Source organism: Eptesicus fuscus, chromosome 11, assembly GCF_027574615.1.
Source record: "Eptesicus fuscus isolate TK198812 chromosome 11, DD_ASM_mEF_20220401, whole genome shotgun sequence".
NCBI classification, from domain to species: domain Eukaryota; kingdom Metazoa; phylum Chordata; class Mammalia; order Chiroptera; family Vespertilionidae; genus Eptesicus; species Eptesicus fuscus.
In genome coordinates this window covers 53,713,865-53,738,868 of record NC_072483.1, presented here as the reverse complement: position 1 = coordinate 53,738,868, position 25,004 = coordinate 53,713,865, and the positions used below count along the sequence as shown (strand labels likewise).

The 25,004-nt window shown below is 44.0% G+C and overlaps 1 protein-coding gene across 1 annotated transcript in view; it reads right to left on the bottom strand.

The window, feature by feature from the left end:
* Positions 1 to 17,227: 17,227 nt before the first annotated feature.
* The window catches only part of OSBPL6 (oxysterol binding protein like 6), a 74,750-nt gene continuing 66,973 nt past the window's right edge, over positions 17,228 to 25,004 (bottom strand). The window contains exons 20-24 of the mRNA XM_008138518.3: positions 24,674 to 24,818; positions 21,902 to 22,046; positions 20,614 to 20,740; positions 18,826 to 18,948; positions 17,228 to 17,563 (exon numbers count right to left, since the gene is read on the bottom strand). Of these exons, the coding sequence (XP_008136740.2) occupies positions 17,455 to 17,563; positions 18,826 to 18,948; positions 20,614 to 20,740; positions 21,902 to 22,046; positions 24,674 to 24,818 (649 nt within the window). The 3' untranslated portion in view covers positions 17,228 to 17,454. The remainder of the gene's footprint in view (positions 17,564 to 18,825; positions 18,949 to 20,613; positions 20,741 to 21,901; positions 22,047 to 24,673; positions 24,819 to 25,004) is intronic.

Sequence of the window (25,004 nt, the reverse complement as noted above, 5' to 3'; positions counted from 1 at the left end):
TAAAATGCTAACTGAAGAGGGAAAATTGGGAATGTGTGTGTTTGGGGGGTGGGGGGGAGATTCCATAAGGAAAAAAAGGATGAGGCCCAAGAGGGGAAAGGACAATATAATTTGGTTCTAAGGAGTTCAGATGTGTTGATAAAATGAGACTTGAGTGCAAGGTGCCCAGAAGGCATGTTCTTCCTGCGCACGATTTCCCAGCTCCGGCTGTGGGTGGTGACTGGGCTGTTTTACTGAGGAGGGTGATTTCTTTCCCGGGTCCTTGTCCAAATGGATTCGCAGAATGAAGCCACGGACAAAAGGTGGTAGGTGAAAAGTACAGAAACTTTATTGCAAGCAAACACTACCTCGAAGACCGTAATTCTAAGCCTACAACTCTGTCTGTCTTGGTGCGGGGGCGAGGGGAGGGGGCCACCTAAGAAAGGTCCTCTAAGTTCCTACTCCTAAGACTGTCCCTCCTAGACACACAGAGGGGCCCCTAAGAAGGGTGAGCGCTGCTTTCTTTGTCTTGAGGCTGCAGACCCTCCTTCTCTCCGTGGGACCTTAGCCCTATAATCAGCTCCCAGGACCCGCACATCTGCACGTTTCCTGGTTGGGTCATCTTAACTGTTTAGGTTGGAGTCGCTTTGATTTATCTTATGGGTTTCTCCCAGTTGCGCTGGCGGAGATGTCTTATGGCCCTCCCAGCTGCTCAGGTCAGGCTCCTGTTGGTCTCACACATGGTCACTTTAATCGCTCAGCCAGAGATACCCTTGTCCTTGGTTTATGGCTGTTGTAATTGCTCAGGCCAGAAGTATTTCCATCTGCTGTGGCGTTTCTCTATCCTCTGTACAAGTAAGATAAGCATCCTGGCATCTTCAAGTCTCCATCTGTGTATTCCTCTCCCATGGACCCTCCTCATTCCCTAAACCTTTCTAATTAAGCCAGCTAGCTAACCCTTCAGTGTGTGTGTGTGGGTGGGGGGGGGGGGGGGCAGGTATTCTTAAAGACACTATCCAATTGTCACCTCTGTCAGACTCCAGATTTTCTAAGGAGCTGCTGCACCATCAGGTGTTCTTTAACAGCATTTTGTTAAGGCTCTTAACCAGTTTAACTGGTTACACCTATGAGTTTCCTAAATTGGCTGGATGGGCAACTATGCCTGTAAGATGCACCGGTGGTAGGAAAAGATGCCGTGTGGAGTTTATGACAAGTTTCATGAGAAAAGCACGAGGTAGACTCCAAGGATTCTGGATTGAGGTCATGCCATCAATAGCAAAGAAGTAAACACCTTTCCACGCAAGCCTTCCGATGTGCTACTGGGCCCTGGTGGCGACATAGCAGCCGACAATGGATGCTCAGTGGCCATGCAGCCAAAACCACCCATTGTGAGCTGGGCTCTCGGTCCCATCACGTCACAAGGTTGGGCAGAGTCAAGTAGTAATCTCTTGTGAGCTGGGAGATACATTTGGGATCAAAGGAGGGAGAAATTCTGTTCCCAGTCTTCCAGTCTGTTTCTTTCCAGTCCCCTGACCAGCTGGCAAAGCCAGTTACCACTGTCCAAGTATATCCTAACCTTGGGCCACGCCCCACTCCTCCTCGGCCCAATCCTCCTTTCTCCCCACTGAGGGCGGTTCCCAAAGCACCCCCTCGGAACCCCTGCCCACGGCCTCCTCAGAGTCTGCTCCCTGGGCAGCCCGACTGGGCTGTGGAACTAGAGTTAAGTGCAAAAAGATAGTCATAGAAAAATCAGATAAATCACCTAAGTTATAAATCATACAAAATTACAATGTGAAATACTCATCCTTTGCCTTTTGTTAAAATCCCTAGAGGAAGCACTGGTGGTGATTTTTGTAGCCAGTTTCTCTTTTGCAGGTCTCTGTGGGTGGTGTGTGTAGGGGTTCCGTGACAGAATATTTGCATTTTGAAAAGATTCCTCTAAAAGGGTAATGTAGGAAGTGAAATAGAAATGTCCCAAAGGACAGTTAAAAATCGTGAAAGAGCCCATTTTGTCATATGAATTCTAAAAAGTATAAACTCCAAACCTAAAAGCATCTGAGTAGTGGAACTAAGCGGCAGGTCTTAGTAAATTGGGGAAGCGTTAATTTGTTCTGATTCATTAAAGCACAGCTTTACCTGAGAAATTGTAAATTTGTGGAAATGACTGAAGATTTACTAGCTTCTCAGCATACTCCGAATTATTCACAAACAGATCACCAGAGTTTTCCGCCACAGACAGAGCGGATTTCAAAATGGAGTTTGGGCTTGTTGGAAAGGTAACAATACACCAGATCTCACAGTTATTATATTTAAAGTACCGTTCCCTTCATTTCCCTTTGCAGTGTTTCTCTAGAACGTGTCAAAAGGGCCATCGACAGGGAACAAGGAGCAATGAAGACCTAGCAGCTGCTGCGCAGTCGGTCTGAGAGTCAGGGAGGTCCAAGTTGATAGAACGGACGGAATCTCTGTTTGTTTGGCCTGGGGCCAGAGTGGGGTATCGAGGAAAAAAGACCTGAACAGGGTAATTCTCCTTCCTCTGCTAATCAGAGTGAGTGGATATGCAGAGTGTCTGTTGCATGTTGTGCTAGTAGCTGTGGCTGAGGCACGGAAACGCTTTGCCTGTATCTCAGGAAATAAGAGGCAGAAGGCAGGCAAACAAGGAAGGTCAAGAATTACCTGGCAGAGTACCTGCCGGGTCCGTCCCAGATGTTTGCATTCCTGATCTTGCACTTGTGCCTTCTTTCTGCCGCAGTCTCCTTCATGGCCAACGGGGCGTCACTGCCTGGCACTCACTGATTTGGAACTCAGAAATTGCTAGGAGCACCCATCTGCGCTTGATTGCTTGGATTGTTCCGTCTTATATTTCTAATGAAGAAAGGTAGATTTTAACGGCAAAGGGAAGCAGAATAAGGATTTAATGTTTATCTTATGCAAATAAATAGGACATAAGCAATAAAGGACTTAAATAAAGGCCTTGTTTTCATTTGCTCATGGTAGGACACTAATACAGATTAGTGTTAAGGATGTGGTGATGTTTATGTCCTATTGACCATCCTCTGCTTTGAGGCACTGGGCTAGGAACAAAGTCATACTGAGCTTTAGAGTTTAAAAATAATGTAACTAGACAGGATATTTTTCCATTGGTTTTTAGAGTGGAAGAGAGAGGAAAGACAGAGAGAAAGTATTGATTGGTTGCCCCAACCAGGGCCCGGGCCAGGGAGGAACCAGCAACCTAGGTACGTGAGAGTAACTGCCCTTGGCTTTCCGCGCGCTGGAATAGCACATTCTGAGCTAGCCCTTCTCTTGTGAACATTAAACCTGGACAGAGACACAGGCAGCTGTGTTCAGACACTGGCCAGCAGCTGAGACTGTTAACCCGGAAGGGAAAGAATGAGGTAGCCCACAGTTCCCCTGGCTCTCTGCCCAAGGGCACAGAACGGAATAGGTAGGGCGATTCTCTGAGCAGAGTATCTACTAGTACATTTTATGCAAAGGATGCATCCCTGGTAACACTGACCAAAGAGGCGGTTTTTTGGTTTGTTTGCTTGTTTATTGCAACACTTCCCTTCAGGGCGAGAGCCAGTCTAGAGCTACCAAAAGGGTGCTGGTCTCAGAATGTCCACAAGAGGGCACTATTGCAACCTCTCCCTGCAGGGTGAGAGCCCTCTAAGTCTATCAATAGGGTTTTCTTTTCAAATTGGCAGAATTCATTAGTAGGGTGCTGTTCTCAGAATGTCCACAAGAGGGCACTATTGCAACCTCTCCCTGCAGGGTGAGAGCCCTCTAAGTCTATCAATAGGGTTTTCTTTTCAAATTGGCAGAATTCATTAGTAGGGTGCTGTTCTCAGAATGTCCACAAGAGGGCACCATTGCAACACGGCCCTGCATGGTGAGAGCCCTCTAGGTCTATCAATGGGGTTTTTTACCCTAGCCAGTTTGCCCAGTGGACAGAGCATCCGCCTTCGGACTGAAGGGTCCCAGGTCCGATTCCGGTCCCCAGGTTGTGGGCTTGATCCCCAGTAGGGGGTGTACAGCAGGCAGCCAATCACGAATTTGCTCTCATCATTGATGTTTCTATCTTTTTCTCCCTCTCCCTTTTCTCTCTGAAATTAATAAAAAATTTTTTTAAAAAGGGTTTTCTTTTCAAATTGGCAGTTCATTAGTATGGTGCTATTTTCAGAATTTCCACAAGAGGGCACGTTGCAGCACTTCCCTGCAAGGCGAGAGCCCTCTAGATCTCTCAAAAGTGTGCTGTTCTCAGAATGTCCACAAGAGGGCACTACCGCAACATCTCCCTCTGCAGGGTGAGAGCCCTCGTCTATCAATAGGATTTTCTTTCTAAACTGACGTCTTTATTAGGGTGCTGTTCTCAGAATGTCCACAAGAGGGCACTACTGCAACACTGTCCCTGTGGGCGAGAGCCCTGTAAGTTTATCAGCCCACTGTTGCCTTACATTTACAATTCACCAAGCCTGCCTGCTTTGAAGCTATGGAATTCTTGACGAATATTTTTCAATATTGTGCACACCTGCATTATTTCAAGTGTTGCAAATTAGTTCCGCTGTACTCTTTAACATCCACATAAATTCCAATTCGTATAAAGTGTGATTACATTCTATATGAACAAAGAGCTGATGAGCACCATTTATTGAATCATTACTTTTTAAAACTGTGTAATTTTATATGTCCCTTTCTCATGGAGGTGTTCACTAGAAACCAATAGCTTATATAATGCTATTTGGATGAAAGCAAAAACCTGGAGTCACTTAAAAGTTTGACTTTTGAGCCCTAGCTGGTTTGGCTCAGTAGATAGAACGTCAGCCTGTGGACTGAAGAGTCCCAGATTCGATTCTAGTCGCGAGCACATACCTGGGTTGCGGACTCGATCCCCAGTGAGGGGGAGGGGGTGTAGGAGGCAGCCGAACAATGATTCTTTCTCATCATTGATGTTTCTATCTTCCTTCCTCTCTGAAATCAAGAAAAAAAAAAAAAGAAAAAAAAATATATATTTTAAAAGTTTGTCTTTTGGGTACAGCATTGCACTATATAAATTGTCAATCACACAGGTACCTTTGTGACATTAGAAAGAACACTGGGTTGGAAGTCAAAAAATCTGGTTTTTAGTTCTCTGCCATCAACTATGATTGATAGTGATAATGATGAGGAGGACAATAATAATAATAACACCATTTATCAAATACTAGGTGCCATGTCCTGTAATGCTGTATGTGTTTAGCCTTTATAGACACTGTGCAAACTAGGTGATGTTATTTCCCTTTTATAAATGAGCAATGAGAAATTTAGGGAGGTGAAGTGATTTACCCAGAATTACCCGAAGCTAACCCAGAGCCCGAGTCCTTCTCACCATGCTTCCTGCTCAGCCCCGCCACCTTACCCTCTGTGCTCCAAGGGTAATGTTCAAGAGGGAGTCTCAGCCCGTGAGAACAAAGTGAGCACCTGTCAAAGACTTCATTCAGCTCATTAAATAGTCAGGGAACCAGTAAGGTGCCCTGCCCAGTTCAAAGAGCACTTGTGGAGCGAGGGTGTTTATAGGGAGTAAGATTGCTGGGTGAGATACAAAACTGGTTAAATTATAACATTTGGGGCTATCTGTTCAACTAGACAGAAACTTGTGCTTCTACCAGCTAAAAAGGCCTGTAAGTTAGACTTTAATGCACGATCACTAATTCTAGGACCTTAAATCAAGAATAGAAGGAGGTCCCTGGCTGGTTTGGCTCAGTGGATAGAGCATCAGCCTGCGGACTGAAGGGTCCTGGGTTCGATTCCGATCAAGGGCACATACCGGGGTGGCGGGCTTCATCCCCAGCAGGGGGCGTACAGGAGGCAGTGGATCAATAATTCTCTCTCCTCACTGATGTTTCTATCTCTCTCCCTTCCTCTCTGAAATCAATTACATATATATATTTGTAAATAAATAACTGTTTAAGGCAATGTTGGTTGGGCCCGTTCCAAAGGTCTGGCCCTTTTCAAATAGTCCAAAGGTTCAAGCCACAGAAGGCAGTTTCTCTGGAATGGCGGCTGCGACTCCATTTTGAAATGGCTCCACTTAGGTCCCCTTAGCCACATCCAGCCTTCTGAGGGAGGGGCTTTGACTAGCCTTTGGACAGCTGAGTAAAGGGAACTTGGTAAACAGGTCAGAGCAAAGTTGAGAGAGAGATGACAGGGCAGAAAGGACGGGGCTTAATCTTCTTGGCTTTGAAGGTGGAGGAAGGGGCCATGAGCCAAGCACAGTGGGCCACCTCTAGAATCTGGGCATGGAGGCTTCCGGAAAGAAATGCGCTGTACGGACACCTTGATCTCAGCACACTGCAGTCTTTCTGGGTTTGTGATGCACAGAGCTGTAACATAATATATTTGTGTTGTCTTAAGCCATAATTTTGTGATAATTTGATATAGCAGCAATAGAAACCTAGAACACTTTTCTTAATGGGCATTGTTTACATTTTAAATTATTTTCTTTTTATATCTATAGTTTTCCTTCTTTTTGTTGAAACCCTATGCATACATAATACTTAAAAACTTTTAATGAATTTATTTTCTGCCTGTGAACTTGAGCAAGTTACCTGATTCTTCTGAGCCTCGATTTCTATAACTTGAGGTTAATAATACCACCTGTTTATGTTGCTATAGTATTAGAGATAATATTTTATCTTACATTTTTAAATTTGAAAAAATATTTCAATTCTAGTTCATATTCAATATTATTTTGTATTAGTTTCAGGTGTCCAGCCCAGTGGTTAGACAATCATATACTTTACAAAATGGCCCCCTAGTATTTTCAGTATCCACCATGAGATAATGTTTTAGATAGAGAAGGTTGTTTTGTTTTTGCAAATTGTTTTAATGTTGTACATATAAATATTGAATGCTCTTAATTGGAGACCACAGTTTGGAAGCTGGAAAGAGAAGGAGGTTTATTTCTCATGATTGTGGCAGGCCCTAAAATGGGTTTAGAAGAATTTTCATGTGTTTTTTTTTTTTTAACACTTATCCAAGATTAGTTTTCAGTTCATGATCAGAGTCCAGGTGTTATTTCTTAATTTTTTTATGTGCGCTACATTTCTAAGTCAGGTAAGGCTGCTATAATAAAGTACCATAGACTAGGAGTCTTATAAACAATAGCAATTTATTTCACATAGTTCTGGAGCCAGGGAAGTCCAAGATCAAGGTGCTGGAGGATTTGATGTCTGGTAAGAGCCGGTCCTCACTGACGATCCTCTTACTGTAACCTCATACGAAAGAAGAAACTCTCTAGTGTCTCTTTTATCAGGGCACTAACTTCTTTCATGAGGGCTCCACACTCATGACCTACTCATTTCCCAAAGTCCCACCTCCAAATACCATCACACTGGGGAGTTGGTTTCAACAGATGAATTTGGTGGTGGGGGGGTGGGGAGGAGGCGGGGTGGACACAAACATCCCGTCTTCGCCACTGCAGACAGGTAATCTGCTTGTCTGTGTGAGCCCAGCACCAGGCCCTTTAGCAGGACTTTTTTTGTGTGTGTGTGGTGAATGGGGAAATACATTTCTCCTTTGTATGTTTATGAAACAACCCTGGTTACTTGGCCTGGAAAGAAGAGATCTTCCCTCAGTTTTCTCTGTACCTAGCCTTATGTGAGAATTTAGAGCCAGGCAACCAGGAATTTCTTCCAGAGACAGTCATCACAGCTGAAGATTTAGGATTTGAACCCTACATGATGAAAGTAGATAAAATTCTAGACATCACCTCCAACCCCTTTAGAAAGTTGGGACTACTCAAATTAAGAGAGGTGGTAGTTGAGACAGATTTTAGACTTATTTAGACCCAATGATTTTTATGGGGGTGGGGAGACGAACTTTTCCAAAGGAAGGGATGAAGCTTGTGTCTGCGGTTTTGGCTTTGGGCAGAGGCGACTCTTCCAGTTCTGCCCTCACAGTGTGATGTTGAGTGATGTGCTCGGAGAGTGATGTGCTCGGAATGCCTTTTGTGGTGCACTGTTGGGTGAATGAGGCATTTGACATGCAGGGGAATTATCGCCGGGAACTCTACTCAATAGGAAGCCATTACCAAGTCTCAAATGCCAAAAAGGAGACTTGTTAATTCAACTTCCCTTGAAAGCTAATAACTTGTAACAATCATTACATGGGTTACCTTGTCCTGCTGGGTCCCAGCTTGTGGACTTCTGTCAGATCAAAGTTACCCTCATGGGCAGGCCTTGTGGTTCGACAGGCTCTTTAATCTCTATCTCCATGAAGCTGTCATCCTGGTTCAAGAGATTGAATTGGCATCTATAACTTCCTGACTTTTTTCACACAATGCAATTTGAAGAAAAATTCTGCTTTCAAGTAATGACAGAGTCACAGAAAGTTGCAAAGATAACACAGTTAGAACTTACATAAATATAGTACAACATCAAAACAAGGAAATTAAGTTGTATAAGTGCATACAGCTATGTCATTTTTAATTTTTTAAAAATATATTTTATTGATTTTTTACAGAGAGGAAGGGAGAGGGATAGAGAGCTAGAAACATTGATGAGAGAGAAACATCAATCAGCTGCCTCCTGCACACTCCCTACTGGGGATGTGCCCGAAACCAAGGTACATGCCCTTGACTGGAATCGAGTGTCTGCCCCCTAATGGTCAGTGTGCCTCATAGCAACTGTTCGACTGGTCGTTCTGGTTGTTCAGTCTTAATGGTCGCTTAGGCTTTTATATATATATATATATATGTTAGAAACTTAGAGGCCAAGGCTGATACATCAGCCACTTACAACGCCCATGAAGACTGATAGCAGGCTATGCTATCACTATTTTATTGGAACCACCGTCCCCAGTGACAGACAGCAAATAGCTCTTGAAAAACGTAGTCAGAATAAGTACTCACTCTCTTTTATATCCTATTTGAAGTCTCTTGCTAGAGAAAAAATATTAATTTTGTGGACAGGTTATTAAAACACATTAGACACCAAAAACAAACCCTTTATATAATTTATTTAAAATTTATTGCGTGTCCTGTGCTCTTACAAATGTAATATTCTTGTACACAATATTCTTGTTCACTGAAGAGGCACAATTCTTATTTTGAGGTGGCACATTTACACACTCCTTTTCTGTGAATAATTTCTCTTTTATTATAAGGAAATTTAACTCCAAGCTATTTTTCTGTAGAAAGTTGCTTGAAATTTTGTCCCTAATATAAGATAAAATGGAATTTTTCTATCTCAAAATGACCATATGCAAACAAACAGTACTACTGCCTTCACCTTTATACCTCCCATTATAAGCAGAGTAATTTCACAGTGAACGTTTCTCAAATAGAAATTTTAAAAATATATTTTTTCAGGGAAGAAACTGACCTGCATATAGAAGTTGCTGCTACACCCTGTTATGAAATTGCCAGCCAGGTGAGCAGGAGCGCGCTTTGCCGGGAAGTTCCCTGCGGGCGTCCAGCCAGGACCCCATCCGCTCATTTGAAAACTCTTCTTAGAGACACAGACTGGGAGTCAGAGGGGCGGGCAGGCGGGGCGGGGGAGGCTGACCGCGGCTTTGAAGAGTACACGTCAGTTGTCTGGGCTGGTTAGGGTGCTTCCAGGAGCACACTTTTACAGTCTCTGGCTTAACACAATCTCCTATGTAGGTTTCAGAGTTCTGTCCTCCTACTCTTCCCCTCCACATACCGCACTGGCAACCGGACAGAAGTCTAAAAGTGACAGGAAGCCACACATGGCAAAGTCCCTGAGCTCTAGTTTTCTTGCACTAGGCTTTCTTCCCCACTACTGGATGTCACTATGAGAAAAACCAAACAAAAGACTGAGTTAGCCCAGCCGGTGTGGCTCAGTGGTTGATCATCGACCTATGAACCAGGAGGTCACAGTCAGGGCACATGCTGGGTTGCAGGCTCCATCCCCAGTAGCAGGTATGCAGGAGGCAGCTGAGGAATGATTCTCTCTCATCATTGATGTTTCTGTCTCTCCCTCTCCCTTCTTCTAAGAAATAAATACAAATATTAAAAAAAAAAAAGACTGAGGTTGGAGCAGGGAGGAGGGTGCGAGTGGGTGGTTAGGCCAGTGTTCACTCAAATTTTCTGGGGGCCCAGGGCTTATTAAAATGCAGCGTCTTGGCCCACACCCCAGATCTAAGGAGTCAGAATCGTTGGAGGGAAGCTGAGGGATCAACCTGCCTGTGAACAAACTTCAAAGACCATAACCCAGGCCCCTGGGTCCGTCGGCACAGCCGACCCCACGTAGAGGACCTACTGTCTTCCCTGCATTTCATTTCTCCTTTCCTCACTCTTGCCTTTCCTCTCCATTGTCACTCAGTGTCAGTCACGCTGGATGTGACAGTCCCCGGACAGTTTTCTACTTTCGAGGAACAGGCTTTTTCCACTTCTTTTTCAAAACTGGGTTTAGGAACTCTGTTCCCAGAGAGGGTGTGAGGGCCAGAAGAGACGGGAAAGCAGCCTCTGAGCACTGAAAGTTTCAAATGTTTGTGACACACAAGCGGGGTGTGGGCGGCAAATGAGAAACCACTCAGTACAGACTGCTGCCCTCATCAGCGTCATTAAAATGACATCGTTTCCCCAGCAGTCATTCTGGTCCATCACAAACAAGAGAACAACACTTCCCGGGGCTCCCTCAGCCCTGCCAGCGGGGTCAGTCCCACCATCCTTTTGGGCCTCCAACAGATGGGAATGAATTCCTTAACTTACATGGCCATTTCGGTATGAAAACGGTTATTGTTTCAAAGTATTTCAAATCTAAAATGTCAGTGGGCTCTAGAACTAGAACTTAACACCCTCTTTCTCTGCAATGTGTTCCCATGTGATGGTGGGTATCAGGTAGTGGCCAGGGTGGAATTTGGAGGCATACATCTACTCACATGCCCATACCTTCTAGAAAAAACCCACATGCAGTAAATACAAAAAAAAAAAAAAAAAAAAAAGAAAAGAAAAAGAAATGCAGACTTTAATAAGTGAAAAAGGTAGGTCAGTGGTTGCCTGGGGTGGAGATTGGAGAGGTGCAGGAGAGAGGGATGACAAAGGGGCCGATTGTTTGATGGTGGTGATAGGTCACTGTTGTGATTGTGGTGACAGTGTCAAGAGTGTGTACATATGTCAAACTATCAAATTGTATAGCTCAGATATGCAAAGCTTACTCTATCTTAGTTACACCTCAATAAAGCTTTTAAAATAAGTCTGAAATGACTTAAAAGGTTTCTAGCAACTACATTATTTCCCTAAGAAATAACTGAGTGAGGATATTTAAGGGGAGTTGGTGCCTAAGGTTGAAAAAGTAGTGATTTTAGCATTATTCTCTCTTTCACAGTGTTAAGTTGCTGCTTACCCTATTAACTAATGCTCTCTCCTGCTGGCCTGGTTACCCGCAACTGCCCTCCCCTGCAGGCCTGGACCCCCCGCAACTGCCCTCCCCTGTAAGCCTGGTCCCCACTCCCCCAACTGTTCTCCCCTGCAGGCCTGGTCCCCCCAACTGCCCTTCCCTGAAAACCTGGTCACCCCCAACTTCCCTCCCCTACAGGCCTGGTCACCCCTAACTGCTCTCCCCTGAAGGCCTGGTCCCTCCCAACTGCCCTCACCTGCAGGCCTGGTCCCATCTACGTCTGCAATTGTAGATGTAATTGCCCTAATGTATTGTATTTAGAAGGAAAGCATGATAGGAAATAGAGATTTTGCAGAAAATAGACAGTCTTGTTTTATGTTTTTTCCTACCCACTTGGAGATACTGAGGACATCCTCCTATCTAATAAAGGGTAATATGCAAATTGACTGTCACTCCAACACACAAGATGGCTGCCCCATGTGGACACAAGATGGCCCCCACAAGATGGCCAGCAGGGGAGGGCAGTTGTGGGCAATCAGGCCAGCAGAGGAGGGCAGTTGTGGGTGATCAGGCCAGCAGGGGAGGGCAGTTAGGAGTGACCAGGCCTGCAGGAGAGGCCAGTTGTGGGGGACCAGGCCTTCAGGGGAGGGCAGTTGGGGGCAACCAGGCCTGCAGGGGAGAGCAGTTGGGAGGGACCAGGCCTTCAGGGGAGAGCAGTTAGGGGTGACCAGGCCTATAGGGGAGGGAAGTAGGGGGTGACCAGGTCTTCAGGGAAAGGCAGTTGGGGGGGACCAGGCCTGCAGAGGAGAACAGTTGGGGAAGGGGGGAACCAGGCTTGCAGGGAAGGGCAGTTGGGGGGGGGGGGTCCAGGCCTGCAGGGGAGGGCAGTTGGGGCAACCAGGCCAGTAGGAGAGAGCATTTAGGGGTGACCAGGCCTGCAGGGGAGGACAGTTGGGGGCAACCAGGCCAGCAGAAGAGGGCAGTTAGGGGTGACCAGGCCTGCAGGAGAGGGCAGTTGCGGGCGACCAGGTCAGCAGGGGAGGGCAATTAGGGGCGATCAAGCTGGCAAGGGAGGGCAGTTAGGAGTGAACAGGCTGTCAGGGGAGGGCAATTAGGGGCAATCAGGAAGGCAGGCAGGCGAGCGGTTGGGAGCCAGCAGTCCTGTATTGTGAGAGGGATGTCCCAAATTGGAGAGGGTGCAGGCTGGGCTGAGGGACACATACACCTCCCCGCCCCCCGTGCACAAATTTCATGCACCCGGCCTCTAGCTAATAATATGTAATTATGGAGTAACTAGAGTCCCTGTGCATGAAAATTCATGCACTGGAGGGTGGGTCCCTCAGCCCAGCCTGCCTCCTCTCACAGTCTTGGAGTCCTCAGGGGCGGGAGGCGACCCGGTGGTCAGGGGAAGGTGATGCCCCCATCACACCTCTGCTGCTGCCACTGCCGGCAATGCAAGCCTCAGCTGGCCCTGGTTACCTGAGCCTTGGGCAGCCCTGGGCGGCTGAGGGGCTAAGGGAGGGTTCAGCCACACCATGCGCCTGCCATCCCCCACCCCCCGGCGGGGCTGAAAGGACTGGGGGAATCCAGCAGGGCTGAGGGGACTGGGCACCGACATCTTGTGGCTATGGGTGCCGCCATCTTTTTCGTGGTGTGATGGTCAATTTGCATATTCCCTCTTTATCAGATAGGATTTTTAATCCATGAGCATTTAATAGTGTACCACAGGGGGCTACATGCAGTGGTTCTGATATTGATATTTCACCCTGCAACTGGACACAATTGCTGAATGTTACAATCACTCAATGGCACAGTGCAAAAGAATGGACCTGTGTGTGCCTGCCCCTCACTAAGTTAGGGCCAGAAGAAAGGAGAAAGTCAATCGACTCATAGTTGTTTGGAAAACAAAAGGGTGCATTTGACTCACAGGTAACTGCCACCTGTAAGCTGCCTTAATCATGGGGCTTCATTGGCTTAAGATGTTGGGTATTCTAGTTATCACAGCAATTTTTAAAGAATTAATTCTTCTTCAGATCTCATTTTGGGAGAATTAGAACTAACCCTTTCTTAAACCATTTGCCATTTTCTGTAATAGGAAAGGCTGTGACAAGGCCTTAAAATTCCATCACAAGTGTATATTCTTACTATCACGTACTAAACAAAGTCAGGTTTAACAGAGAGATTCATACAATGTACAGTTTAAATGTATCAATTTTACTAAAGAAATTAAATTAAAATGTACAGGATCTAATCCTGGTTTGATTATTCTAAATGAATGGGAAGCCTTTTGAAATAAACACCAAAAGAAATCCAAAGGAAAGCACTTTAGTCTTAGCTCCCATGATAGTTTTTCCATCTTTTCCCCCAAAGAACATTTCCAGGGCACAAAATAGATTCATAATCATTTAATTAGATACATTTTATACATCCTGACATAATGGCTCCCATAGAAATAAACCAACATTGTGTACACAAACGCATTTACTATGCCGCATCCATCATGTACCATTGAGCTGAGTGCAAACATGTGCACACCCTCTGGTGTGGGCGGAGCTCTGCTCCCGCTGACAGTTCCTTATCTAGGTGACAGAACAAGATCAGACAAGATGGATAATGAAAATCCACAAGGCAATAACAAAAATGTACATTAGATTATGATGATAAACACTTCTCCAGCCACAGCGGTAACCAGAACTAAGCAAAAGAAGTTTTATCAGTTTCCCCTTTTACCCTGCCCCCCAGTGTTCCGTAGGGCAGGAACTAATGAGTGTCTGGAAGGCATGGGGCCAGAGTAATGAAGAGCAAAGGTTTGGAAAATGACAACTTGGCATCTCTCGTATTGAAAAAAATCCCATTGGTTTATCTTATCCTGAAAATACATTTGGTAGGTGTTTTTTTTTTTGGTCACATATAATTGACATAATTTATTACATATAATTGATATGTAATATGAAAAGGTATCTCACGTGAGTTTTATCTTTGCAATTGCCTAGAAAGTATGGGGTATTTTATTTTTTTTTGTTAATCCTCACCCGAGGATATTTTTCCATTGACTTTTTAGAGAGAGTGGAAAGGAGGGGGAGAGACAGAGAGAAACGTTGATGTGAGAGACACATCAATGGAGGGGTTTTAGAATGACCCATGAAGTATAATGACTTTTAAAAAAATACAATAAAATAACAGCAAAGTCTGAGGGTAAATTGTACCCTGGTGGCAGCATACGGAAGCAAAATAATTAGTGTCTCTCTGGGCTGGTGTGTGCCATCGATCTGTGCAGTCTAGTCACATCACAGGAACATCGTCACTACGCACTGCTTTCCTTAATGAGCAGCTCCGACATGAAGGAGCTGATGAATACCTCCCAGGGGAGGTATAAAGGCACATTGAGTCCTCCTCTATCCTCTGTTGTTTTAGGGGGAGACAAATAAGAAAAGTACCCTGGACATAAAAAGAATTACATAAAATTCTAAAAAATAAATCAGGTTTTATCAAGAGGGATCTAATACTTATTCTATCCTTTGGCTGTTTAGTCTCAAAATTTACAGATGAAAATTCTAACTAGAATAAGTCTCCCAATTCTATAAACTGCTCTATCAATCAAAAGTAAAAATGAAATGAGGGATAAAGCCATTACATTCTGAATACTTGAGCGGGAGGCTTATGAAGCTGGTATTATGAAAGTATTACCTCAACTTTAATTGACCACTTGTATTGGAAGTCTAATCAAGAAGCCTGAATCTCGAGAGATTCTAAATCTGGGACATTATAAAATGTGATTTTAATTAATTTGCCACTCTTCTCATTCTCAGCTTAAAATCCTAATCAGAGTTTCAGGTGAGCTCTGACCAACATTCACTTACCTGATTTGTGGCTGGAACTTATTAACTAGTACAGGTCCTCTCCTCTAGTTATTCTTTTTCTCAATTGCAACCCAAACAGTAGTTGCTTCCCTGATGGGTGCAGGGTCCTCTCCCAGCTGTCTGACCGATATATCCATTGGTAACTGACGGATAGAGGACTCAATATATCTTTATACCTCCCCCTTCTGACTTACCTACTTGGAACACCTCTACTTTGTAAAACGCTGTCCTTATCTTTAGGTGAAACAGTTTGAGGCTGTTCATGGAAACACTAGTAAGTAGAGACCAGAACCACTTCACATGGTACTTAAAGCTTTACCAATTGGGGGGGACAGCAAACTTTTAGGAGGAAGTTATAGAATTCTAATTAAATTCTAATGAAAATTATAGGCATGTATCTCAAGATGCAGATAAAAGGGAGTCAAGAAAAGCAATCAATAACAAGGGAAAATTTTTACCACCACCAAGCAAGCCACCTACAGATTTAACATGGGACACAACGGCATTGAGAAACCTAGGGCGGGTGTTGCTTAAGTGGAACACTTAGGTCTGGCAATGGAATTTACTTGAGAATGAAATTTCGTTCTAAAGCAATGCATACTGTACACACGATGTAGGGCCCAGATCAAAGGAGGGATGTTTTAAATCTTGCTCCACGTAGTGGAAACTTCAGAGCTTGCCTTGTGCTCTCATAAGCAGTTCAGATTTGATAGTGGATTAGCCGTTATTAGGAAAACCTTGCTGAGAGATAATACTAAAATCAACACCTTTTAACAAAATGTAAAATGCCAGTAACCTCATTACCAGAGCTTAAAATAACACTTAAAACCTTATGGTCAGAATCTAGAATAAAAACCTAACTAGGAATTAAATATATGTCATTTAATAACTAATCTCTAGGGAGATTTTTTAAAAAAACATACAAGCATTTATATAGTCATCTACGTGCAGAAACTCAGGAATATGGATGCAAGTTTCCTACAAAAGCCTTTGTATCCTGGAGGAAAGAACAAATCCTGAAGTATGCAAAACACATTTCTGTCCCCCTCCCTTTTGTTGGAATGTATAAACTCCTTAGCTTAAGTTCTATATCTCTGCCAACAGCAAGGGAAATGCTTAATATATGGTCATGTATCATACAGAATCACTTGATGAAAATGTAAAATATGATTTGCATAGAACTCATTTAAACAATGCAAATAAGCTACTAGCATCCTTGCTTCTGTTCCCAGTGGGATTTCCACTGGTGCCACTGGGCTGGGCATAGGATAGTAATGCGAATTATTACATTGTGCTTCCCTCAAAGACAGTTACACTTACAGTGCTCCTAAGCCCAACCAGAAATGCCATCTGCTTATTGTTATTTCTTTCCAAGGCTGTAACACGGATGCCAAGTGTTCAAATCAAACACAGATATTGCCAGAAACAGGGCACACTGTGAGGTTAGGTGCAAGAGGGATGGTTTATTATCTGGACGCGGGACAGGAGCTTGACAAGCAATGTGAATACAGAAATCGACCTGGCACACCGTTTCCTTCTTGCCCTGCAGACACCCTACACAGTAACCGACACATCAAAGTAAAGCACATGTTGTTTACTTTTTTTTCATCCACTTAAGTTACACTCATAATTGTTCTGGTCCCAGAAAGTGAATCATGCCATGATTCAAAAGGTCCGCCCTCCACATAGACCTATGAGCACACATTAAAAAAATGATTTATTGTACATCTTTGCATTTCTTAAGGCATGAACAATGGCGTACAGATAGGACAGGTTCTGAGAAGCATTACGTCTTCATGGACGAGGCCAGCACGGGTACACCACATCCAACGACACACTCCAGTCTGAGCCCAGGAGCTCCTCTGATGAGGGGATGGCGCTTCCAGAAAAAAGGACCCAACGCGTGGTTTATGTCATGTTGCTTTCAACTCTCCGGATCAGCTTTAAGCACCGGTTACAGTGTGTTTTTCTTTATAAACTCATTAGACTTTGGATTTTTACATTCTGCTCCTTGAATTCTTCTTTCCGAGGAGGGTGTGGATTTTTTTTAAATTTTTTTTTTTAAGGAATATGGTTGCAGCAAAACAGAAAGGATCCAAACGTGGTTAGGGGCTTTGTCTAATGCACTTCTGAAAGTCCATTATAAAGATGAATAAAAAAGCAAATGGCCGGCGCTCAGTCGACCCAGAAACCACGCAGAGCTCTAAGAAACATAATTGTGCATAGTTAGTAATTCATTCAGAGCGGGATATGTTGGCTAGCTCTACATTCCCAGGTTACCAAAGAACAGGGCTGTCTACTTTGCTAAACCCAGGGTCCTTTCGCAGCTCCCAATAGGTGTCGTTAGAAACCCAGGCTTCTCTTTGATTGGCATCAATCACTTTCCTGTGAAAACAGAAAAATCAACATTAGACACAGATCACACCAAGGTGACCAGATTGTTGGCCCCTGCCCTGCAGATAAGACGCATAAGCGGCCCTTGGTAACCATTCGCAGTTCTTGGTAAGCCAGTTAGTGTCCTATCTGCTTACTGATGACTTGACTATTTTAGACCGGAAATGAATTATTTTTGTTGTTAAACTTTTGAAATGGACGTGGTAGGGTCCTTGGGAGAGGGGATGAGGGCAGGAAAAAATCCCCTCCAGGCAGAGCTAGAAAGTGAAGTGTCCCAAGCAAAGCGTGTACAATAGGTAACTGCGAGCTTCAGGCCTCAGACCCACAAGATAAGTCTGTGCCTCACTCACAGGGGAAGTACCAACCTCAGCAGCTAAGCTCTCTGCAGGGCCTGACATCTAAGGGCGAGGCTGTATTCCTCCCCAGGGCAGTCAGGAGGCAGCTGCTATAAGGGAGATGAGCTGATCTGTCCTGGCTCCGGAGGGCAGCAGATGGGCCTGGAAACTACAGTTTAATCTGTGATGTAGACATAGTCCTGCAAATAAACCTGTAATAATCACCCCCGATCACGCCACAGAGGGACCATATCTGAATGGACACAAGCTCCCATGCCAGAAATAAAATTAAAGACGAATGCAGCCAGGATGACCTTGTGGGCAGATGGGTTCCATCCTGTCTCTGAGTGAGGGAGTGGGAACAAGTTTCCACCATCTGAAAGGCTGGAGCTGAAGGACAAAGAACGCTCTGGGCTGGGGGGAGACCCTCACTCTTTTTTGCTGCTCATGAACAGAAAAGAGCTGTGGAGAAACAATTACTTTCGGAGAGAGAAATAGAAACATCAATGATGAGAGAATCATTGATTGGCTGCCTCCTACACACCTCACACTGGGGATCGAGCCCACAACCTGGGCATGTGCCCTGACAGGGAATCGAACTGGTGACCTCTTGGTTCCTGGGTCGATGTTCAACTGCTGAGCCACACCCCGCTGGGCGAAAAAATTACTTTTATGCTTACAAAAGGTTTTCCTAAGTGCAAAGTCTGGTCCAGTATTTTCACTGCCAAGGCCATTTATTGAAATCGGTTTAATTTTTTTTTCTTTCAATTTTTTTATTGATTAAGGCAGTTTAATTTTTCCACCTTTTGGTTCCCTGGACATTAAACTATCCTTCGTTGTCTCTTTGGATGGAGTTTCTCATTGCTTGTGGAAACCATTTGCATAACATGAACTTGTTAGGTGCATGAACTGACTTACTTAAAAAATTTTGGTATATGTTCAAGGTTGTTTTCTTCCATGTAGCGCCTTCGAGACCTCTGGAGTTCCTCCACCCTTTGCTTCTCGGCTGCTGCAGCTTCTAGATTTCCTTCTTCCAAAAATCTAAGCAGAGAGCAGTTCATCTTTTAATATACCATCCTCTTTTCCGATAAAAAATGATCTCATTTGCGTAAAATTACATTCTGGTTCCTGTGAACAATGACACTGGGATATAGCATCCCCTCGCCCTGCTCCAGCCCACACTACCCCGGCCTGCCATCAGCGAGCACACTTCCTGTGTGTGTGGATGGAATTAGCACACGGCAGCACACTGGCAGGAGTGAGAGGGGAGCGGGTTGGGCGTGAAGGCTTCTCTGTTCTGTCTAGGGTTCTACAGCGTGAGGTCTCCACGAGTTAGAACAGCGTGGAGTCCCAGCAGGTGCTCCTTTTCCAAATTATCAAAAAGCACTTGTTAAAGGCCACAGGGTGGCGGGTGGAAACTGGCTGTTCTCCATCTACTTTTAGAACAGATTGAGAAGGAAGGAGTTTTCTCCTGTTTTGTGGGAGAGAGTAAAACTGATGAAAAAAGAAAAGGTAACAGTTGGGGAAGATTACAAAAGGCCACAGAAAGGAAATGCACTATAAATGAAATTCAGAAAGGAAATACGGAAATAGAACTGAGAAAGAAAAAGCAGACCCAATGGTGATTTGCAAATATTTAAATTCCAAAAAGAGAGCAAAGACCAGGGATGCAGTATGATTGACACAAACAGTGAGACTGCGTGCTCTGGAGCCAGGCGGGGGGGGGGGGGGGGTGGGGGGGGGGTGGGGGGGGAGCAGGGGAGGAGGAGGAATACAAGAGAACTGAGTAGCATAACATTTCAATACTGGGAACATTTCGGCGGAAGACAAATAAAAACCACAAACACACTGAAAATAGAAAACGATCTTGGATGGAATTTGTATGACAAGGTTTTGGAAAAATGTAAAATTAATTCTGTAAGAATGGGCAACATGAATACAGAACTATGTAAGAATAATAAAACATACTAGTATGAATCAGAAGGTACTAAAGGCACTGTATTTTGAGTACATCTCACACCCTGTGAGACCCAAACCATGTTGGGCAAACTCCAGACTTTGACTAAAAGCATTTGTAGGTGCCTCTGTAACTTACTATCTCATTCTTCAGTATGAAAGATACCCCATGCTTCAGGGCAATAGAAGTAAAAAGGTACAAGCACTGGGTGAGGAGTGATTCTGTAGTTAGTGGAAAGAGAACATTGATGAATTTGCAGGCTTTTGGTAAATTTGGGGGTGAGCGGGGAAACTTTTGTGGAGCTAATCTTCTGATCACCCTATGAATGCTGCTGCTTTGCCCAGGGTGGGAACTCAAACATTTCTGAGTAAGTAAGGGAATGAACGGATGATTCAACAAAGAAATAAGTGATGTGGTGCAAGTAAGTCTCGATGACACGTGTAGTACCTGCCATGATCTAGTGTCCATTTTATATCTTTTTTTTATAAATATATATTATTGATTTTTTACAGAGAGGAAGAGAGAGGGATAGAGAGTTAGAAACATCGATGAGAGAGAAACATCGATCAGCTGCCTCTTGCACACCCCCTACTGGGGATGTTTCATTTATAATGCATTTCCTTTCCAAGGTACATGCCCTTGACCGGAATCGAACCTGGGACCCTTGAGTCCGCAGGCCGACGCTCTATCCACTGAGCCAAATTGGTTTCGGCCTAGTGTCCATTTTAAATGCCACTGCGCACGCTCACCTCTGATCCGGCCGGAACCGGGCATCTGTCGGTGGGAGGAGGTCTTTCAGCACAGGGTCTAACTCGTTGAGCTCAATAGCAAACCTTGTGAAGCCATAGTAGAGCTCATAGTTGGTTGGCAAGGAACCTGGAATGAGGCCAACGAACCATCGTGAGAGGCAAAGAGGTTAAAGACACTTGCAGAAGCACTTAACCTTGGTGTTTAACTATATATACCCAGACCATTAGCAAATTTGTAGCCATAAACAGTAGATGATAAATTTTTTCAGGTTATATTTTGTCAGATGGGAAACTTTATGTTGATGACCAGAACTGATAGATTCATATATTTAATAGACTCTAGCCTTTAAAATAAAACTTTATATAGTAGTCTCCACTGGCTAAACTACACCATAATTTTTCTCTCAAATACTCAGCTAGGTAACTAAATGCCAGGATGATTAGCTATGAACATTGAGATTTCACCAGAAACACTTTACTTCCTTTTAGAAAAGAAAGAGATGCACATCTAAACTAATATTTACTGACCCGTTTAAACTAAACTCAAAGGCAGAATCTTTGTACGTGTTGCTCGTTGAAGGATTCCAAGCGCCCGGAGCAAAGCCTGATGCATCATCGGTACCTAATCAATCACTGCGGAACAAACTGGCCACTCCACCCGCAGGAAAGTGACATACACTTGGCGGTCACTTAGGAAACTAACAGCTAACGTTAAAGTTAGGGCTTAACTGACAACATTGCGATGAAAATGTTTGTCAGATGGGACTTGTTCCATTTATACTTGATATTCAATGACATGCTAGTGTATTATCAGAACTTGAGGTGTTTTATTAAATGTCAACATATTGCAGCTTTTTGCAGCTCAAGTAAAAATATCACTTAATCTAGTAAGTTATTAAATTTGTGGATTATAGATGTTTACAGGCTATCCTTTGCATTATTAAAACAGCATAAATACTAGAAATAAGGATTTGAGTTTGTGTATTTCATTTAACTAAACTCTCGACTAAATATACTTAGCATTTGAAATGGAGGCATTTAGCGGGATTTTACATCCGGGAAGCCCACTTGTCAGATGTGCCTAAATTTTATAACTCATTATCAAATATTGGGGCTTATATAATGTACATGTTAAATATGAATAGAACTACATTTGCCTTAGCATCTAGGTTTTTAACCTTGTTATTAAAGAAAACATAAGGTGGACCACATGGGGTGATCTGACATTCCCTCCCTCCGTCACTTCTCTCAGGTGCCTCCGGAGGCAGGGCACTCCTGCGGCTCTCACCTGGTCTCCAGACGCACTTTGCAGAAGGGGCCACGCCACAGTAGAGCCCCTCATGCCATTTCCCAAACAGCCGGTGCACCACCTTCCCCTCCTGATCCATCACAACCCCCTGGACTTCATTCACATTAGAATTCCAATAATTCACCTGGAAAAAGCAAACTCAATGAAAACACCTGATTTCTTCAACAACACCGATCCTTGTAATTCCCAAGTGGAAGATTTTCTTAACCTTAAAGTGTCTTATTCAAACCATTTTCAGAAGTTATCTTTTTTTTTTTTTAATATATTTTATTGATTTTTCTACGGAGAGGGAGAGAGAGTTAGAAACATCAATGAGAGAGAAACATCAGTCAGCTGCCTCCTGCACACCCTCCACTGAGGACGCGCCCGCAACCGAGGCACATGCCCCTGACCGGAACCGAACCTGGGACCCTTGAGGCCACAGGCTGATGCTCTATCCACTGAGCCAAACCGGCCAGGGCCAGAAGTTATCTTTTAAGCCTCCACTCCATGCTATCGCACAGCAGTATGACACAGAGAAGGCTCAGCTTCGCTCTCAACCGAACATTAATTTATAGGTTAGTAATTTCTTCCTCAGATCCTCCTGCCTTGAATTGTCCTTCTGCTCATGGATCTGAATGATTTTCAATCGGTAATGCTATGGAAGTAGTTTGTGAAATATCGTTCACATCTCTGTAATGGCTAAATTTTATCATAAGGACCCTGCTCTGGCTTTCTCCCAGCCAAACTCCTCCCCAAAAGGTGTGAAGTCAGTGGGAATTTACCCCGCCAGATCCCATGGCCCTCGCTCCAGGTCAAGCCCCAAGTATGCAGAGCCCTACACTTTGCTGTCCACATGGCTCGAAGCCTATCCACGGCCTGCACAAGCCTTCGCTTTGGAGTCACCCACAAAAGGCAGACCAATCTCCAGTGTGTGAATCTGTAGGCCCGAGGTGGCTGTTTGAGGGGGTGGGGACAGAGCAAGGATATGGGGCTGGATCCCCTGTGTGTGTGTGAGGCCCTGCAGTGCACGACGGAGCTGCCCCGGCGGGAGAGGGGGGGGGAGGGGGGGAGGAGAAGAGGGTGGGGGGAGGCTGGGCCAGGACTGGCTCTCTGTACTGCCAGGCCTCTAGCTCAAGTTCCGAAGTGCCGGACCTGGCCTGGCAGGCTTTGCTATGAAAGGTATATATTTTTCAGGATAAAAAAAATAGAACATGTTATATTTGACAGGTTGTAGGTTTGATTTACATATTTCAAATATTTAACCATATGGCATAGGGACTTCATTTGGATTCTTGCCCTGAGCTTTGCATATAGCAGGGCAGACGTAAACCAAAGTTTCTCATAGCCTACCAAACTGAATGCCTACATTTACTGTCATCACTCATCCAGAGCAAATAACAATCCTGGCTCTTCAGTTCTGAGCCACCTAATGAACCTACTTAAAAAGGGGGAAAAAATAAAAACATGTTAAGCTAAAATGAATATATTCCATTAAAATGAACATGACCAGAAGAGAAAATTTTGAGTATTAAGGCTCCAATTATGTTACCTGTTTCTAGAATGAGATTGGGACTAGAAGAGATGAAGAGGGTGGGTGGAGTTTCTGGACCCTGATGGATTCTGTAGCACCCCTAAACAAGCACAGTGATGACCCCATGTTCCACTTCTGAGCAGAGACCAGGGAAAATGGTGCTCTGTAGGAACGTCCACCCCAGACATCCTTTTTTGTTTTTTAATCCTCACTTGAGGATATTTTTCTTTAAAAAAATATTTTTCTTGGTTTTAGAGAGGAAGGGAGAGGAAGAGAGAGATAGAAACATCAATGATGAGAGAGAGAAACATTGATCGGCTGCCTCCTGCATACCCTGCACTGAAAATTGAGCCCACAACTTGGGCATGTGCCCTGACTGGGAATCGAACTGTGACCTTCTGGTTCATAGGTCAATGCTCAACCACTGAGTAACACCGGCCAGGCTGGAGCATATTTTCCCACTGATTTTTAGAGATAGTGGAAGGGAGGTAGAGAGACAGGGAGAGAGAAACATCAATGTGAGAGAAACATACCAATTGGTTGCCGCCTGTGCATACCATGACCAAGGTCTGGGATCAAGCCTGCAACTGAGGTACGTGCTCTTGACCAGGATTGAACCCAGGACCCTTCTGTCTATCTACTGAGCCAAACTGGCTAGGGCCCAGACATCTTCTCTTGTTAATAAAGGTAATGTTTTTTCTTGAACTTATCTGTATTATCATAGTGGCAGAGTTGGGTAAGCTTATAGTGACTGGAAGCTATCATCTATATGCATTCTCAGAAAAAGACAACTGCAGTATAATTAGGTCCCTAAAATAGATCACTTGAATATGTTGTAATCAAGCAGGAATAAAAATAGGAATATAAACTAGAGAACTTGTTATAGGCAAAAATAGAAATAGAAATAGAAACCAGAAGACTTATTATAGGCAAGAAGTGTTTTCTGGAATTTTACTGAATGAACTACTGATGGGTTGCTAAGAAAGAAATTCTTTAAGAAGAATTTTTCCCCCCCCATTTTGAGATGGTGCCTTTTTTGGCCTCCACACACTCAGAAGTCTGTACACCTTGAGGAAAGCCATCAGTTGGTTTTGGTTCTGCTTTCCTACCTGGAATGTTCTTAAGTATCAATGATACAGGACAGACTTACTTGAGGCTGTTGAAGGTAATTGGTTTATTTCCTCCTTAGAGGAAGAATATCATGTTATCTTTTCTTTACTGTTAAAGTCATTATTTACCTTGACAAATGTGAGTTTGCAAATGCAAACACTGCTTTTGGTATTTCTAATGGTTACTTCTCCATAGTGCTCTATCCACCTCCGCCCACTGAGAATGTTGTGTATGCACGTGGTGACTTTATTCCACACATAGCAATCTCCATACCTAGCAAAGAATACAACAATGATTAAAAAACAATAAAAGTCATACATATATATTACTATTTTTACTAATGAGAATATTCTTTGGTCAAAGCTCCCTTTTCCCTCATTTTCTTTTCATTTCTTTGTTGAAAGTTTCTATGTGTTTAAGGACATTTACGACATGATTCATTCATTTAAGGAACAAGAC